We start from the raw sequence: 17,665 nt of genomic DNA, 5'->3' as shown, positions 1-17,665 counted from the left end.
TGAATGGCTTCCAATACCGCCTCCCTGTCAGGGGGAGACGTTGGTAAAACAGACTTCAGGAACCGGCGAGGGGGAGACGTCTCGAATTCCAATTTGTACCCCTGAGATACTACCTGCAGGATCCAGGGGTACACTTGCGAGTGAGCCCACTGCGCGCTGAAATTCTTGAGACGGGCCCCCACCGTGCCTGAGTCCGCTTGTAAGGCCCCAGCGTCATGCTGAGGACTTGGCAGAAGCGGGGGAGGGCTTCTGTTCGTGGGAAGAGGCTGTCTGCTGCAGTCTTTTTCCCCTTCCTCTGCCCCGGGGCAGATGTGAGTGGCCTTTTGCCCGCTTGCCCTTATGGGGACGAAAGGACTGAGCCTGAAAAGACGGTATCTTTTTCTGCTGAGAGGTGACTTGGGGTAAAAAGGTGGATTTCCCAGCCGTTGCCGTGGCCACCAGGTCCGATAGACCGACCCCAAATAACTCCTCCCCTTTATACGGCAATACTTCCATATGCCGTTTGGAATCCGCATCACCTGACCACTGTCGCGTCCATAACCCTCTTCTGGCAGAAATGGACATCGCACTTACTCTTGATGCCAGAGTGCAAATATCCCTCTGTGCATCTCGCATATATAGAAATGCATCCTTTAAATGCTCTATAGTCAATAATATATTGTCCCTGTCCAGGGTATCAATATTTTCCGTCAGGGAATCCGACCAAGCCACCCCAGCACTGCACATCCAGGCTGAGGCGATTGCTGGTCGCAGTATAATACCAGTATGTGTGTATATACTTTTTAGGATATTTTCCAGCTTCCTATCAGCTGGTTCCTTGAGGGCGGCCGTATCAGGAGACGGTAACGCCACTTGTTTTGATAAGCGTGTGAGCGCCTTATCTACCCTAGGGGGTGTTTCCCAACGTGCCCTAACCTCTGGCGGGAAAGGGTATAATGCCAATAATTTTTTAGAAATTAACAGTTTTTTATCGGGGGAAACCCACGCTTCATCACACACCTCATTTAATTCATCTGATTCAGGAAAAACTACGGGTAGTTTTTTCACACCCCACATAATACCCTTTTTTGTGGTACTTGTAGTATCAGAAATGTTCAAAACCTCCTTCATTGCCGTGATCATGTAACGTGTGGCCCTACTGGAAAATACGTTTGTTTCCTCACCGTCGACACTGGAGTCAGTGTCCGTGTCAGTGTCTGTATCGACCTGAGGTAACGGGCGTTTTAGAGCCCCTGACGGTGTTTGAGACGCCTGTACAGGTATTAACTGATTTGCCGGCTGTCTCATGTCGTCAACAGTCTTTTGTAAAGTGCTGACACTATCACGTAATTCTTTCCATAAGACCATCCAGTCAGGTGTCGACTCCCTAGGGGGTGACATCACTAACACAGGCAATTGCTCCGCCTCCACACCATTTTCCTCCTCATACATGTCGACACAACGTACCGACACACAGCACACACACAGGGAATGCTCTGACAGAGGACAGGACCCCACTAGCCCTTTGGGGAGACAGAGGGAGAGTTTGCCAGCACACACCAGAGCGCTATATATATATATATATATATATATATATATATATATATATATATATATATATATATATATATATAATATATATATATATATATATATATATATATATATATATATATAGGGATAACCTTATATAAGTGTTTTTCCCTGATATAGCTGCTGTATATATTTATCTGCCAAATTAGTGCCCCCCCTCTCTTGTTTTACCCTGTTTCTGTAGTTCAGGACTGCAGGGGAGAGTCAGGGAGCCTTCCTCCAACGGAGCTGTGAGGAAAAAATGGCGCCAGTGTGCTGAGGAGATAGGCTCCGCCCCCTTCTCGGCGGCCTTTCTCCCGCTTTTTTATGGAAAAATTGGCAGGGGTTAAATGCATCCATATAGCCCAGGAGCTATATGTGATGTATTTTTTGCCAAAAAAGGTGTTTTTATTGCGTCTCAGGGCGCCCCCCCCCAGCGCCCTGCACCCTCAGTGACCGGAGTGTGAAGTGTGCTGAGAGCAATGGCGCACAGCTGCGGTGCTGTGCGCTACAGGACGTCTTCTGCCGCCGATTTTCCGGACCTCTTCAGTCTTCTGGCTCTGTAAGGGGGCCGGCGGCGCGGCTCTGGGACCCATCCATGGCTGGGCCTGTGATCGTCCCTCTGGAGCTAATGTCCAGTAGCCTAAGAAGCCCAATCCACTCTGCACGCAGGTGAGTTCGCTTCTTCTCCCCTTAGTCCCTCGGTGCAGTGAGACTGTTGCCAGCAGGTCTCACTGAACATAAAAAACCTACTTTAAACTTTTACTCTAAGCAGCTCAGGAGAGCCACCTAGTGAGCACCCTTCTCGTTCGGGCACAAAAATCTAACTGAGGCTTGGAGGAGGGTCATAGGGGGAGGAGCCAGTGCACACCAGGTAGTCCTAAAGCTTTTACTTTTGTGCCCAGTCTCCTGCGGAGCCGCTATTCCCCATGGTCCTTTCGGAGTCCCCAGGATCCACTAGGACGTTAGAGAAATTCCTGCTGCTTTCAACTTGAAATTACCCCCATGGTTTTGCCCATCTGCTAACAAATTTGCTGTTGCAATCAACTCTAAATTACCCCCTGTGTGTGTAAAGTGTATTTGCATTTTATTGAATTGTTTATCCGAGTGACCAGAGAACCCGTATTCTCACAGCAATTCAAATGAGCATTCTCACAGCATTCAAATGAGTTTTTGTTTTGGGATTGAGAGGGTACTGGAGTTAGGAGTACATTTACTAAGTAGTGATAAGAGCGTAGAAGTGAGCCAGTGGAGAAGTTGCCCATGGCCACCAATCAGCACCGAAGTAACATCTATAATTTGCATACTATAAAATGATACAGAGCTGCTGATTGGTTGATGGGGAAATTTCTCCACTGGCTCACTTCTCCGCTCTTATCACTGCTTAGTAAATGTTCCCCTTAATGTAAGCAATATTTGCTAACTGATCTTCCAGCAGGTCAGCCTCATGTGTCTACCATAGCAATCCCAATGCCCAGACTTGGGTTTAGATACACCATCAATGAACATAGCAAGTGACGGAAGCCCCCCACCCCACCCCACACACACACCAACCTTTCTTTTTTGAAGAATTTTGATACAAAAAATGTGTCCAAAATGCAAACAGATACTAGTGTCTGCATCACTTGGGGAATAAGTCATACACGTCACAGTGACACTGTGGATGCTGAACCCTGGCTGCTGAGTCATGCTCTTCACTCCTTTACCCATCTGGTAAGAACTAACACATCCCAATCCATTAGCTGCTGAACTGTCACTGCAATGCCACCAGTCTAATTGTAGCAATAACCCCACATTAGCACTGTCTAGGAGAGAGAGACTTCTCTGCCCTGCATAGTTTTTAAACACCATCTCACTCTCTAGCACCCTGTGGAGTCTGGATAAAGTTAGTTTGCTAAAGCATGTTACGACTAAGTGTTTTGCCTGATGCTGCAAAGAGATACAAGTGCCAGTAGGCATATTAGACCACTAAAGGAGGGTACTCACGGAGCGATATTCTAAGCAATCTGACTAGATTGCTTAGAATTTAAGCATTATCGCTCCGTGTGTACCCCCTACAGCGATAGCGATGCGCAGCCCCGCGCATCGCTATCGCTGATGCTAGAGCTCACTTCACCCGCCGGGTGAAATGAGCACGCCCCCCCCCGCACGCTCAGCACACATCGCGCTGAGCTGAGTGGGGGGAGAGATGTGTGCTGAGCGGTTCGCTCAGCACACATCTCTCCCACATCGGCCCGTCTATATGGGCCTTTACAGTATACCAAATAAAGGCCATATTTACACTACAGTGGAGTGTACAAGTCCACTTGGTTACATTTAAGATTTGTAAAACGGACATACAATATATACATTTGTACCAGATAAATTACAAGCAATGTTAAAAACAATCTGTACCCTGTTCAGCAGACTAATAACTATTTTGATTTATTTTTTTATTTTTTTTGCATTACAGTCAAATGACTGCCTGACAAACAGACTTTATTGTACAGTATTATAACGCTGAAAGAATGGATAAGAAAAGGCCAATATGAACTGGACGTCACATTGTTTTAAGATTTCCAAACCTCCATATTCTATATTCTTACCCGTGCCCTCTCTAAGCTCCGTCTCTGTTCGTGGAAAGACGCTGGACTCTTCAGAGCTAGTAAGGGAAAAAAGAAATTTTTGGACTTAAATCCTGAAACACCAAGTTAATAAACACAATTCTACAGTTTAAATAGTTTGTACATTGTTTATAACCTTACTACCTTCAGTCAATAGCAAGAAGAGTGTCCTATTACCAGTCCCTGCAGGACTTAAGTTACTAAACTACTAAAAACAACTGGTGATGGAATGCAGAAATAACATGATAATTATTATTATTATAATTCTTTATTTATATGGCGCCACAAGGGATCCGCAGTGCCCAATTACAGAGTACGTAAATAAGCAAAAAAAGAAAACCGTGACTTAAAATTCAATACAATATAGGACAAGTACAGGGTTTACAAATATTGCTGCATCAGCAGACAACACTTAAATAAGTATCATTATAATTTATTACAACCATGATGTAGCCTATATTGGACATTCAGATAAGGATAATGCGCTCAAAAATAAGAATTTACTTACCGATAATTCTATTTCTCGGAGTCCGTAGTGGATGCTGGGGTTCCTGAAAGGACCATGGGGGAATAGCGGCTCCGCAGGAGACAGGGCACAAAAGTAAAGCTTTTACAGGTCAGGTGGTGTGTACTGGCTCCTCCCCCTATGACCCTCCTCCAGACTCCAGTTAGGTACTGTGCCCGGACGAGCGTACACAATAAGGGAGGATTTTGAATCCCGGGTAAGACTCATACCAGCCACACCAATCACACCGTACAACTTGTGATCTAAACCCAGTTAACAGTATGATAACAGAGGAGCCTCTGAAAGATGGCTTCCTGAACAATAACCCGAATTAGTTAACAATAACTATGTACAAGTATTGCAGATAATCCGCACTTGGGATGGGCGCCCAGCATCCACTACGGACTCCGAGAAATAGAATTATCGGTAAGTAAATTCTTATTTTCTCTATCGTCCTAAGTGGATGCTGGGGTTCCTGAAAGGACCATGGGGATTATACCAAAGCTCCCAAACGGGCGGGAGAGTGCGGATGACTCTGCAGCACCGAATGAGAGAACTCCAGGTCCTCCTTTGCCAGGGTATCAAATTTGTAAAAATTTACAAACGTGTTCTCCCCTGACCACGTAGCTGCTCGGCAGAGTAGTAATGCCGAGACCCCTCGGGCAGCCGCCCAAGATGAGCCCACCTTCCTTGCGGAATGGGCCTTAACAGATTTAGGCTGTGGCAGGCCTGCCACAGAATGTACAAGTTGAATTTTGTTACAAATCCAACGAGCAATCGACTGCTTAGAAGCAGGTGCACCCAACTTGTTGGGTGCATACAGTATAAACAGCGAGTCAGATTTTCTGACTCCAGCCGTCCTTTAAATGTATATTTTTAAGGCTCTGACAACGTCCAACAACTTGGAGTCCTTCAAGTCGTCTGTAGCCGCAGGCACTACAATAGGCTGGTTCAGGTGAAACGCTGATACCACCTTAGGGAGAAAATGCGGACGCGTCCGCAGCTCTGCCCTATGTCGAATGGAAAATTAAATAAGGGCTTTTATAAAACAAAGCCGCCAGTTCAGATACTCTCCCGGCCGAAGCCAGGGCCAGTAACATAGTCACTTTCCATGTGAGATATTTCAAATCCACCTTCTTTAGTGGTTCAAACCAATTTGATTTGAGGAAATCTAAAACTACATTTAGATCCCACGGTGCCACCTTAGGCACCACAGGAGGCTGTATATGCAGTACTCCTGTGATAAAAATCTGGACCTCAGGGACTGAGGCCAATTCTTTTTGGAAGAATATTGATAGGGCCGAAATTTGAACCTTAATAGATCCCAATTTGAGACCCATAGACAATCCTGATTGCAGGAAATGTAGGAAAACGACCCAGTTGAAATTCCTCCATCGGAGCACTCCGCTGCTCGCACCACGCAACATATTTTCGCCAAATACGGCGATAAAGCTTCGCGGTGACTTCCTTCCTTGCCTTTATCAAGGTAGGAATGACTTCTTCTGGAATGCCTTTTCCTTTTAGGATCTGGCATTCAAACGCCATGCCGTCAAACGCAGCCGCGGTAAGTCTTGAAAAAGACAAGTACCCTGCTGAAGCAGGTCCCTTCTCAGAAGTAGAGGCCACGGATCGTCCGTGACCATCTCTTGAAGTTCCGGGTACCAAGTCCTTCTTGGCCAATCCGGAGCCACTAGTCTTACTCCACTTTGCCGTATAATCCTCAATACCTTTGGTATGAGAGGCAGAGGAGGAAACACATATACCGACTGGTACACCCAAGGTGTTACCAGCGCGTCCACAGCTATTGCCTGCGGATCTCTTGACCTGGCGCAATACCTGTCCAGTGTTTTGTTGAGGCGAGACGCCATCATGTCCACCATTGGTTTTACCCAACGGTTTAATAGCATGTGGAAAACTTCTGGATGAAGTCTCCACTCTCCCGGGTGAAGGTCGTGTCTGCTGAGGAAGTCTGCTTCCCAGTTGTCCACGCCCGGGATGAATACTGCTGACAGTGCTATCACGTGATTCTCCGCCCAGCGAAGGATCCTGGCAGCTTCTGCCATTGCCCTCCTGCTTCTTGTGCCGCCCTGTCTGTTTACATGGGCGACTGCCGTGATGTTGTCCGACTGGATCAACACCGGTCTTCCTTGAAGCAGAGGTTCCGCCTGGCTTAGAGCATTGTAGATTGCTCTTAGTTCCAGAATGCTTATGTGAAGAGACTTTTTCAGGCTCGACCACACTCCCTGGAAATTTCTTCCCTGTGTGACTGCTCCCCAGCCTCTCTGGCTGGCACCCGTGGTCACCAGGATCCAATCCTGCATGCCGAATCTGCGGCCCTCCAATAGATGAGCCTCCTGCAACCACCACAGAAAGGATACCCTTGTCCTCGGCGACAGGGTTATCCGCAGGTGCATCTGAAGATGCGACCCTGACCATTTGTCCAACAGATCCCTTTGCATGGAATCTGCCGAAAGGGATTGCTTCGTAAGAAGCTACCATTTTTTCCCAGGACTCTTGTGCATTGATGTACAGACACCTTTCCTGGTTTTAGGAGGTTCCTGACCAGGTCAGATAACTCCTTGGCTTTTTCTTCGGGAAGAAAAACCTTTTCTGAACTGTGTCCAGAATCATCCCCAGGAACAGCAGACGAGTTGTCGGCATTAATTGGGATTTTGGAATATTCAGAATCCATCCGTGCTGCTTTAGCACCTCTTGAGATAGTGCTAAACCCATCTCTAGCTGTTCTCTGGACCTTGCCCTTATTAGGAGATCGTCCAAGTATGGGATAATTAATACGCCTTTTCTTCGAAGAAGAAATATTATCTCGGCCATTACCTTTGTAAAGACCCGAGGTGCCGTGGACAAACCAAACGGCAGCGTCTGAAACTGATAGTGACAGTTTTGTACAACGAACCTGAGGTACCCCTGGTGTGAGGGGTAATTGGAACGTGGAGATACGCATCCTTGATGTCCAAGGATACCATAAAGTCCCCTTCTTCCAGGTTCGCTTATCACTGCTCTGAGTGACTCCATCTTGAACTTGAACTTCTTTATGTACAGGTTCAAGGACTTCAGATTTAGAATAGGCCTTACCGAGCCATCCGGCTTCGGTACCACAAAAAGAGTGGAATAATACCCCTTCCCTTGTTGTAGAAGAGGTACCTTGACTATCACCTGCTGAGAATACAGCTTGTGAATGGCTTCCAAAACCGTCTCCCTTTCTGAGGGGGACGTTGGTAAAGCAGACTTCAGGAAACGGCGAGGTGGCTCTGTCTCTAATTTCAACCTGTACCCCTGAGATATTATCTGCAGGATCCAGGGATTTACCTGCGAGTGAGCCCACTGCGCGCTGTAATTCTTGAGACGACCGCCTACCGCCCCCGAGTCCGCTTGCGAAGCCCCAGCGTCATGCTGAGGCTTTTGTAGAAGCCGGGGAGGGCTTCTGTTCCTGGGAAGGAGCTGCCTGTTGCTGTCTCTTCCCTCGTCCTCTGCCTCGTGGCAGATATGAATAGCCCTTTGCTCTCTTATTTTTAAAGGAACGAAAAGGCTGCGGTTGAAAGGTCGGTGCCTTTTTCTGTTGGGGAGTGACTTGAGGTAGAAAGGTGGATTTCCCGGCCGTAGCCGTGGCCACCAAATCCGATAGACCGACCCCAAATAACTCCTCTACGCATCGCCTGTCCACTGTCGTGTCCATAAAGCTCTTCTGGCCGAAATGGACATAGCACTTACCCGTGATGCCAGTGTGCAGATATCTCTCTGTGCATCACGCATATAAAGAAATGCATCCTTTATTTGTTCTAACGACAGTAAAATATTGTCCCTGTCCAGGGTATCAATATTTTCGATCAGGGACTCTGACCAAACTACCCCAGCACTGCACATCCAGGCAGTCGCAATAGCTGGTCGTAGTATAACACCTGCATGTGTGTATATACCTTTTTGGATATTTTCCATCCTCCTATCTGATGGATCTTTAAGTGCGGCCGTCTCAGGAGAGGGTAACGCCACTTGTTTTGATAAGCGTGTTAGCGCTTTGTCCACCCTAGGAGGTGTTTCCCAGCGCTCCCTAACCTCTGGCGGGAAAGGGTATAAAGCCAATAACTTCTTTGAAATTAGCAGTTTTTTATCGGGGCACCCCACGCTTCATCACACACGTCATTTAATTCTTCTGATTCGGTAAAAACTACTGGTAGTTTTTTCACACCCCACATAATACCCTGTTTAGTGGTACCTGTAGTATCAGCTAAATGTAACATCTCCTTTATTGCCAAAATCATATAACGTGTGGCCCTTTTGGAAAATACGGTTGATTCGTCACCTACACTACCGGAATCAGTGCCTGTGTCTGGGTCTGTGTCGACCGACTGAGGCAAGGGGCGTTTTACAGCCCCTGACGGTGTTTGAGGCGCCTGGACAGGCACTAAGTGAGTGTCCGGCCGCCTCATGTCGGCAAACGACTGCTTAAGCGAGTTGACGCTATCCCGTAATTCCACAAATAAGGCATCCATTCTGGTGTCGACCCCCTAGAAGGTGACATCCTCATATTTGGCAATTGCTCCGCCTCCACACCAATAACGTCCTCATACATGTCGACACACACGTACCGACACACAGCAGACACACAGGGAATGCTCTATACGAAGACAGGACCCACTAGCCCTTTGGGGAGACAGAGGGAGAGTCTGCCAGCACACACCAAAAAGCGCTATATATGACAGGGATAGCCTTATGATTAAGTGCTCCCTTATAGCTGCTTTTATATTAATATATTGCCATTTATTTTGCCCCCCCTCTCTGTTATACCCTGTTTCTGTAGTGCAGTGCAGGGGAGAGACCTGGGAGCCTTCCTGACCAGCGGAGCTGTGACAGAAAATGGCGCCGTGTGCTGAGGAGATAGGCCCCGCCCCTTTTCCGGCGGGCTCGTCTCCCGCTATTTAGTACATTTAGGCAGGGGTAAATATCTCCATATAGCCTCTGGGGCTATATGTGAGGTATTTTTAGCCTTTTTAAAGGTTTACATTTGCCTCCCAGGGCGCCCCCCCCCAGCGCCCTGCACCCTCAGTGACTGCCGTGTGAAGTGTGCTGAGAGGAAAATGGCGCACAGCTGCAGTGCTGTGCGCTACCTTAAGAAGACTGCAAGAGTCTTCAGCCGCCGATTCTGGACCTCTTCTTGCTTCAGCATCTGTGAGGGGGCCGGCGGCGTGGCTCCGGTGACCATCCAGGCTGTACCTGTGATCGTCCCTCTGGAGCTTCATGTCCAGTAGCCAAGAAGCCAATCCATCCTGCACGCAGGTGAGTTCACTTCTTCTCCCCTCTGTCCCTCGTTGCAGTGATCCTGTTGCCAGCAGGAATCACTGTAAAATAAAAAACCTAAGCTAAACTCTCTAAGCAGCTCTTTATGAGAGCCACCTAGAATTGCACCCTTCTCGGCCGGGCACAAAAATCTAACTGGAGTCTGGAGGAGGGTCATAGGGGGAGGAGCCAGTACACACCACCTGACCTGTAAAAGCTTTACTTTTGTGCCCTGTCTCCTGCGGAGCCGCTATTCCCCCATGGTCCTTTCAGGAACCCCAGCATCCACTTAGGACGATAGAGAAATAAAGAAAATAGAGAACATGCTTGACACAAAAAAAGGGGTTTGTATTTTTTCCTATTTCCATGCGGAACACTGGAGACATTGGAGTATAGCAGGTGTGAGAGCGTCTGGGCACTAAAAGTTAAAAAATCTTCCAGCACAGAAACCTCCCTCTCTATACCTCACCCCCTGCCAGCCACCTTATACTATAAAAGTGCCAAGGACAGAGGGAAGAGAAGGAGAGGAGGAGGTGGCAATCACAACCACACACACTGACAAAGGGTGGCTGAAAAGCCAAAAGGCTTCAAAGAATTGCCGGGAGCTCCTGGGAGGGAATCCCATGTCCCCCATGTAATCAGAGAAAAGGATATAACAGGTAAGAACAAAAAACCTGTTCTCTTTCTTCCTATGTAGAACACTCGACACATTGGAGACGTCCTATAGCTGAGGAAGGGGGAGCTGCACGGAAGATAACTCCCTGCGACTGACACCTTTGCTTTATGAGATGCCAGTTTCTAAGAGGTAGAATTTAATTAAAATGTGGGTGGAAGACCAGGTGCCAGCACTACAAAGCTGTGCCACCAAGGCACCCATGGCAAACTGCCCATTAAGTCCCCTCTGACCTGGAAAAGTGGGCCTTAAACGACTCAGGACGACCACTAGAAACACAAGCAGGGTGGATAACTGCTTTAATCCACCTGGCAATACGTTGTTTTGATGCAGGCCATCCGCTCCTGTGTCAAAAAGGACAAACAGAGCATCAGAGCGACACAAGTCCTTGGTCCTGGAGACACAGTTTTGAAGAGCACGAACCACATCTAAGATATGTAGTTATGGGTTCAAAGTGCCGGGTTTACCCTCAGGGAGTTCTGGAACCACGATCTCTTCATTAATGTGTAATTAGAAACAACCTTAGGGAGGCACACCAAATTTGAGTGAAGGCCTGCACGGTCCATCGACCTAAGAGACAAGGCCCATAATTCAGAGATCCACCTGGCTGAAGATATGGCAGTAAGAAAAAAAGTCTCCCAGGTCAGGAACTGCAGGCCCACCGATGGTCTTGATTCTTAAGATGCTTCAGAAGCCTACAAAGTCCCATGGGACCACTGGAGGCATGAAGTGGGGCTGAATGTACAACACTTCCTGCAGGAAAGTCTGGATAGCAGTAAAGACAGCAAGTTTCACCAGAGAGAAAACTAAAAGGGACTAAACATGAAGTTTCAGAGAAATTAGTCGAATACCCAAGTCCAGGCCCATGTGAAGGAAAGACGGCAGACTGGATAACAGGAACATTGAAGGGGAAAAAGCCTGTTGTTCTCATCAAGCGAAATAGGCTTTCCATTCCCTGTGGTAAATTCTAGCCAAAGATGGTTTTCTGGCACTGGAGCATGGTCTTGAGCACAAAATCAGAGAAACCCTTTACCTTCAGGACGGCTGTTTCAACAGCCACCCCATGAAAGCCAGGGTCAGCCGATCATGGTAATGAAATGGACCTTCACTGAGGAGGTCTGGACGAAGAGGTAGATACCAAGGGGCCACTGACATTTGAAGTAGATCCATTTATCAAGAAAGACAATGCCAACTGGGAGCTACCAAAACACGCTTCTGCTGGAGCTTGCAAAGAACTTGGGTAATGAGAACTGCGGGAGGGAAGAGTTAGACCATCTTGAACTCACACAGAGCCGACGGTGTCAATGAGGTAAGACCCTTGATCCTGGGTGCTAGTCTACCTTGTAGTTCTGCCTGAAAGCCATCATGTCTATATTCTGGATGGCTCCACAGCTCTACTAGAAGTTGGGAAATAGCAGGATGAGTCCTCTCCCCTGAGAGGACATCCTGGAGATAATCCGCCTTCCAGTTGTCCACTCCTGGAATGTAGACTGCCAATATGGCTGGAAGATACTTATTTTTTGCCCACAACATAATTCCTGCACTCCTCATGCCCCTTGGCGATTTATGAAAATTACAGTCGATGCGGTGGACCTTGATGGGAGGCCGTGAAGGTGACAAGTCTGCACCAAAGCTAGGTAGATGGCTTGGATCTTAAGAATATTGATAGGAAGATGTGCATTCCAAGATGGCAAGTGACCTTTAAAGATTGTATGGAGTGTTATTGCACCTATTGCTTTATGGAATCATATTTATGAATATTAATATTTAATATATCATATATGGTATTTAATATATGGATATATTTCAATTAATATGCATTTATCATATATATCTGCAAATATATTATGTCAGGCTTACAAACTAATTGGCTGATACATATATGCAGTCCTTATACATATGACTTATGAAGTTATTAAGTTAAGATTCCTTAAAGAGAGTTCAAGCTTGAATATTACCGCTCTTTTTATATGATTCTTTATTTACAGGCAGATCAAATCGTACAGAATAAGATATACACAGTAGTGATATATATACTAATTATAATTATATATGCTTCCTTCGTTACATAACATAAAACAACATGACATAAGTTTCACAAACAGTTTCAATTGCTAACATAAAATGTATACTTGCAAGTTAAAGATTGCCATCCCAAGAATCATTCCTTCTGCATGTTCTCCATGACTTCTCCTCCTGACTGACTTCCTTCCTTCTCCTTCTTCTTCTCCCTCTCCCTCTTCCTTCTAACTCCTAACTACAAGTCTGGTCCTTTTATCTCATATTTTACCAATTCAAACTATCATATTCTCATAGTTTCCAATGGAATAGGTAATTATAGGTTTGTCAGATTCCAAGGTGTAATAAAACAAACATTGAACTGGGCTGTCGTGTCCTGTTCACGGAGGCATGGTGTCATAAAAGTGTGGTGTCCACACTGCCTTAAGCAAGTATAGTATTGTAAAATCTGGAATGTCTTTTCATCCAAAGTTCTGTTGTATTGACAAGTTTTCCTGGGGTCGGTTACACAATGTTTTATCAATGGATGTGATCTCTTTTCATAGTAGTTAATTTATACTCCCTAGCTTTTAACCTTCACTGGACAATAGACAAACCAGTAGATTCTGATCTACTGTAAGCACACCTGTGAATTCCAATGACCAACAGAGCTCTGTCACATACCTATTATCATTTATGGCCTAATACCTTTTCTCTACAATGACTCTTGATCTTACTGTAACCTCTCTGGCCTTATTTATGACTAGAGCAGAATAAACCTGTTCCCTACACTATTTTTTACCATCTTGCTGTAAAACACAAATATACAGTATATCTATATAAACACATACACAAACCTAATCTCTTAAATCAGCTAAACATTACCTCATACATTCAAACTTATTTCATATCTATTCCTTACTATATATATCCAGTATACTGTCCACTATGGTAACATCGCCTATTTATAATGAATTATATTTTGATTCAGACAATATCCATTGCCCTAATATTATACTAAGTGCAGACAATTACCTATAAGGCAACAGTCGCCCCCTTGTGGCCATGAGAAATTCTTTTGATTGGCCACACATTAAACTAGCGTAATTGCTTCCAAATACATTTCAAAATATTCCTTCAAACATAACTTTCGTTGTAACCATAATATATACCATAAGTGTAATAATAATAACCATTATGATTTTAAAAATCTCTAAAAATTCTTAGCTTACCTAACCTTATTCTACTTTTTAACTAAAGCAGACAAAACTGAGGTTTTTATTCAGTATTCATGAGGAAAACTAATTTCTACAGACATTTGGAATACCATAGCCCAATTGTAGACCTTTTTTTCTGTATCTGGATCAGTACGTTTGGACATTTTTGCTGTTCTTGTATGTAGCAATTTACTGGGATAAGACTGTCATCTGCGTGGTTTGCTTGCAATTGGAGATGCCTTGCGTTTGCATTATGGCCTTGCGTTTGCAACATTTGCACCATTACTAGAAGTAGAATTCTTCGTAGCAGCTGCTCCTTTGCTTGCCATTTCGCTGTTTGAGGCAGAGGGCTGTGTACGTCGAGTGCTGTGTCTTGAACATTCAGTACTTGTGACGACCCTCAGTAATAGTAATAGTCTTTATACAGTCTTTAGCAGTTCTGTTTCCTTTGCGTTTATCCAATGCCGCAGTTGTGACCAGTGTCCATATTGCTTTTGCACAAACAGGTTGTGATTTTGAATAGAACAGGCATATATGAAACAGTCTTTTTTTTTTTTTTTCTTTCTTTCTTTCTTTCCTTGCTTGTTAATAGTAGGTCTTAATTGTCTTCGGGCAATAGTACCACAAATGGCTGTGAGTAGTACACCTACTCTGTTCTGTATTTCCTCACTGAATAAATTACCATGCAGTCTTAAATCTCCTTATTCTACCTTGTACCTATTTATACATCTCAATCTTACATAAACTTATACCAGTTTAACCCATATAAAGGCGTTTTCTATCCTACCTATATTTTGACTAATAATTATTTAAAATGCTTTTGATGTGTATATAGTAACATCCTATCAATACAATAAATGAATATAATTTTGCTTCAAACAGATATTAAATATCATTTAGGAATGGCTTTAAATATATCTAATTCCATCCAATATTATTTTATATGCAGCCATGTGCATATACAGTGACCCTGTTATGCTACAAATAATTATCTTAGACTTGTGACAGTCTTTATTAAGAGAATTATTCATCCCACTTAATAATCTCGGCCCAATTTGTTATAACGTGGTATACCATCCTGTATTAGATATTTAATTACTTTTGAAGCTTTTACGAAGGAAGCATAGGTAGTATCTATTGTGTAATATATAAAAAAAACATAAAATATTTACAAGGTATATATGCAATGATATAAAATATATCTCAGACAAATGTTTACATATATGTGATTAAGGTATATGAAGGGATGAGACAGTTCTGTATAATCACAGTGATGAGATGTGCTGTACACTGTTGTGGGAGTGTACATGTAGTTTGAAAGACAAGTAATGATTACTTGTGATGAAAGGGTTAATGAAAACCTTCCCCTTTCTTGTGAAACTGGAAAAATCCTTGAGGATTTGTCCATATATCAGTCTTTAGGGATGCTATGTAGATTTTGCTGGATAGCAGCGATGAAAGGGTTAATGAAGACCTTTTCCCTTGTAAATTGGAGTCTTTTTGGAGTCTTGCACCATTCTGTATACAGGTTGCCAGGATTACTATGAATCAAACAAAAATACATACAATGACTATCACAGATATTTATACAGTGATTTAACATAGCTTGCTATGCATTCTGTCCTATCTGCTGCATGTTATCAGGTACAGAATTTACAAATGTGTCTTTTAACGATTGAATAACAAACAAACAATTGTTTCTGGCCTGTGCCAATCTTTCCTGTCACATTGTGTGTCAATGACAGCACAATTGTCGCTGCAGATATGATGCAGGTTTAATTTGGAAACTGTGGCTGTTTGAACATCAAAGCAAACAATGGCTTCATTGGATCTAACAAGTAAAGGAATGATACTACCGTATTCACTTGTGACCATACTCCCTTGTGATGCAGCCTGGTCCCAGACTGTCTTTAACCATAGCGTTTGCTGCTTGGTGTGGCTCCTTAGTTTGGAAGAATCTTGGAGCTTCTGAAAAAACCTACTTTTGTGGGGAGAGAAACTTGTTAAACTTTGCCAAATATGTATTGCAGGTCCCAGGGCTTTCTGTCTTTCCACACCTGTAATAAAATGGTTATGGCACCAGGGCATAAAAACATTTTCATCCTGGTGATCCTTTTTGTCATTGTTAATTGGTGTGTGGTTTGCAGAATGACACTCTGCATGTGGTCTCTCTGAGAGCATGCAAACATTTGCACCATCACTAGAAGTCTCTGAGTGCTCTGTGGGGGTTACATAAGTTTGGGAACTTTGTTTGTAAACATGCATTCCTGAATTAATTTCATGGATTTTCCCTTTAAACATGTTTCCAGGTGAATACATTTCAAGGTTTGCAACTCTGGTTGCCATGGGAGTTTTCACCATGGGGAACTTCCCCACCCCTGTGTGCACTGTACTGCTGCTATCAGTGTTTAAATCTGCTGACAATTCACCTTTGCCTAAGGGCATAACAAATTCTTCATTTACATTGGGAACTCTGAGAGTGTATTCAGCAGAATACTCATAATCTGAGTTACAATGATCTTCCCCCTTACTAGACACAGTATAGGGGACATCTCCTATTGCTGCTACCTCCTTTACATTAATGTGCTGTCTGATGATAGACACATCCGGCACATTGCTACTTTCTTCCTTTACCACAGAGGCTGTTCTGCTGGTGGTCTGTGTGACCATAGCAGACTCCATGCGCTGCACATTGATGCAGTCCTGCAACATGTAACTTTCCTTAATTTTAGGATCTTGACTGATTAAGTCATTTCTGACTCCTGTAGACTCTGTGTACAGAGTTTCACATACCTCAACACTATTCCTGTTTGGTGTTTCTATCTCAGCTTGCTTGCTGGATGTTATCTCTTCATCAGAGATCTTGACAATTTGATTACAAACTGTCAGGCTTTTCGCTTCTGCCCCAAACTTTTTCTGTTTATTTTTCTGTTTAAGGGACTTAAATAACGAATGCATTTTTGCATTAATGGTCAGGCACGCCTTACGAAGACGTGAACCTGATTCTTCTTTACATTTCTGTTTGGCTTCTAGAGCCGCAGTTCTGCGCATTTTTCTAAATGCTACAGAAAACTTTTGCATTTTTAACATTTCAATGCTAAATTTATATATTCTTTGTTTTTAGTACTGAAGGTATCCTCTCCTTAAGATTGACCGGTGTCTTAAGGTTAAACTCTAATACCTGGTACATTTATACATTTATTTGGAAATACTCTTTTCCACTGTGCACATTTTCTATTCTAGGCCTTTAAATTCTTTATTCTCATTTGTAACCTATTCCACTGTGATCTTGTATTTTGCCAGCAGGCTTATAGCCTTTGGTGCTGCTTCCTAATAGATATTATGTTAGTTAAAATAACGTATATTGCACTAACACATTTATCCTAGGTTATACAGAATACAAAATTGACATTACACAATGGTAATAAATTTTCATAGATACATCCCCACCGTGATTCTGCAGATTTGGTAGCCAGCTTATAGCATCTGCTACTCCTCATAAATATTATAGATCAGATAATCAGATTCAGTAATAACAAGTCCAATTCGTGGTCGCCAATATTGCTTTATGGAATCATATTTATGAATATTAATATTTAATATATCATATATGGTATTTAATATATGGATATATTTCAATTAATATGCATTTATCATATATATCTGCAAATATATTATGTCAGGCTTACAAACTAATTGGCTGATACATATATGCAGTCCTTATACATATGACTTATGAAGTTATTAAGTTAAGATTCCTTAAAGAGAGTTCAAGCTTGAATATTACCGCTCTTTTTATATGATTCTTTATTTACAGGCAGATCAA

At 43.7% G+C, this 17,665-nt stretch overlaps 1 protein-coding gene across 4 annotated transcripts in view; it reads right to left on the bottom strand.

The window, feature by feature from the left end:
* MRTFA (myocardin related transcription factor A) overlaps window positions 1–17,665 on the bottom strand; it is a 424,554-nt gene that overhangs the window by 252,220 nt on the left and 154,669 nt on the right. For all 4 annotated transcript variants that reach the window (XM_063940356.1, XM_063940354.1, XM_063940357.1 and 1 more), the window contains one exon: window positions 4,137–4,192. In XM_063940356.1, the coding sequence (XP_063796426.1) occupies window positions 4,137–4,192 (56 nt within the window). The remainder of the gene's footprint in view (window positions 1–4,136; window positions 4,193–17,665) is intronic.

The sequence above is a fragment of the Pseudophryne corroboree genome, chromosome 9 (assembly GCF_028390025.1).
Source record: "Pseudophryne corroboree isolate aPseCor3 chromosome 9, aPseCor3.hap2, whole genome shotgun sequence".
Classification (NCBI taxonomy): domain Eukaryota; kingdom Metazoa; phylum Chordata; class Amphibia; order Anura; family Myobatrachidae; genus Pseudophryne; species Pseudophryne corroboree.
The sequence above is the reverse complement of the archived record's forward strand: the minus strand, read 5'-3'. Positions and strand labels throughout refer to the sequence as shown.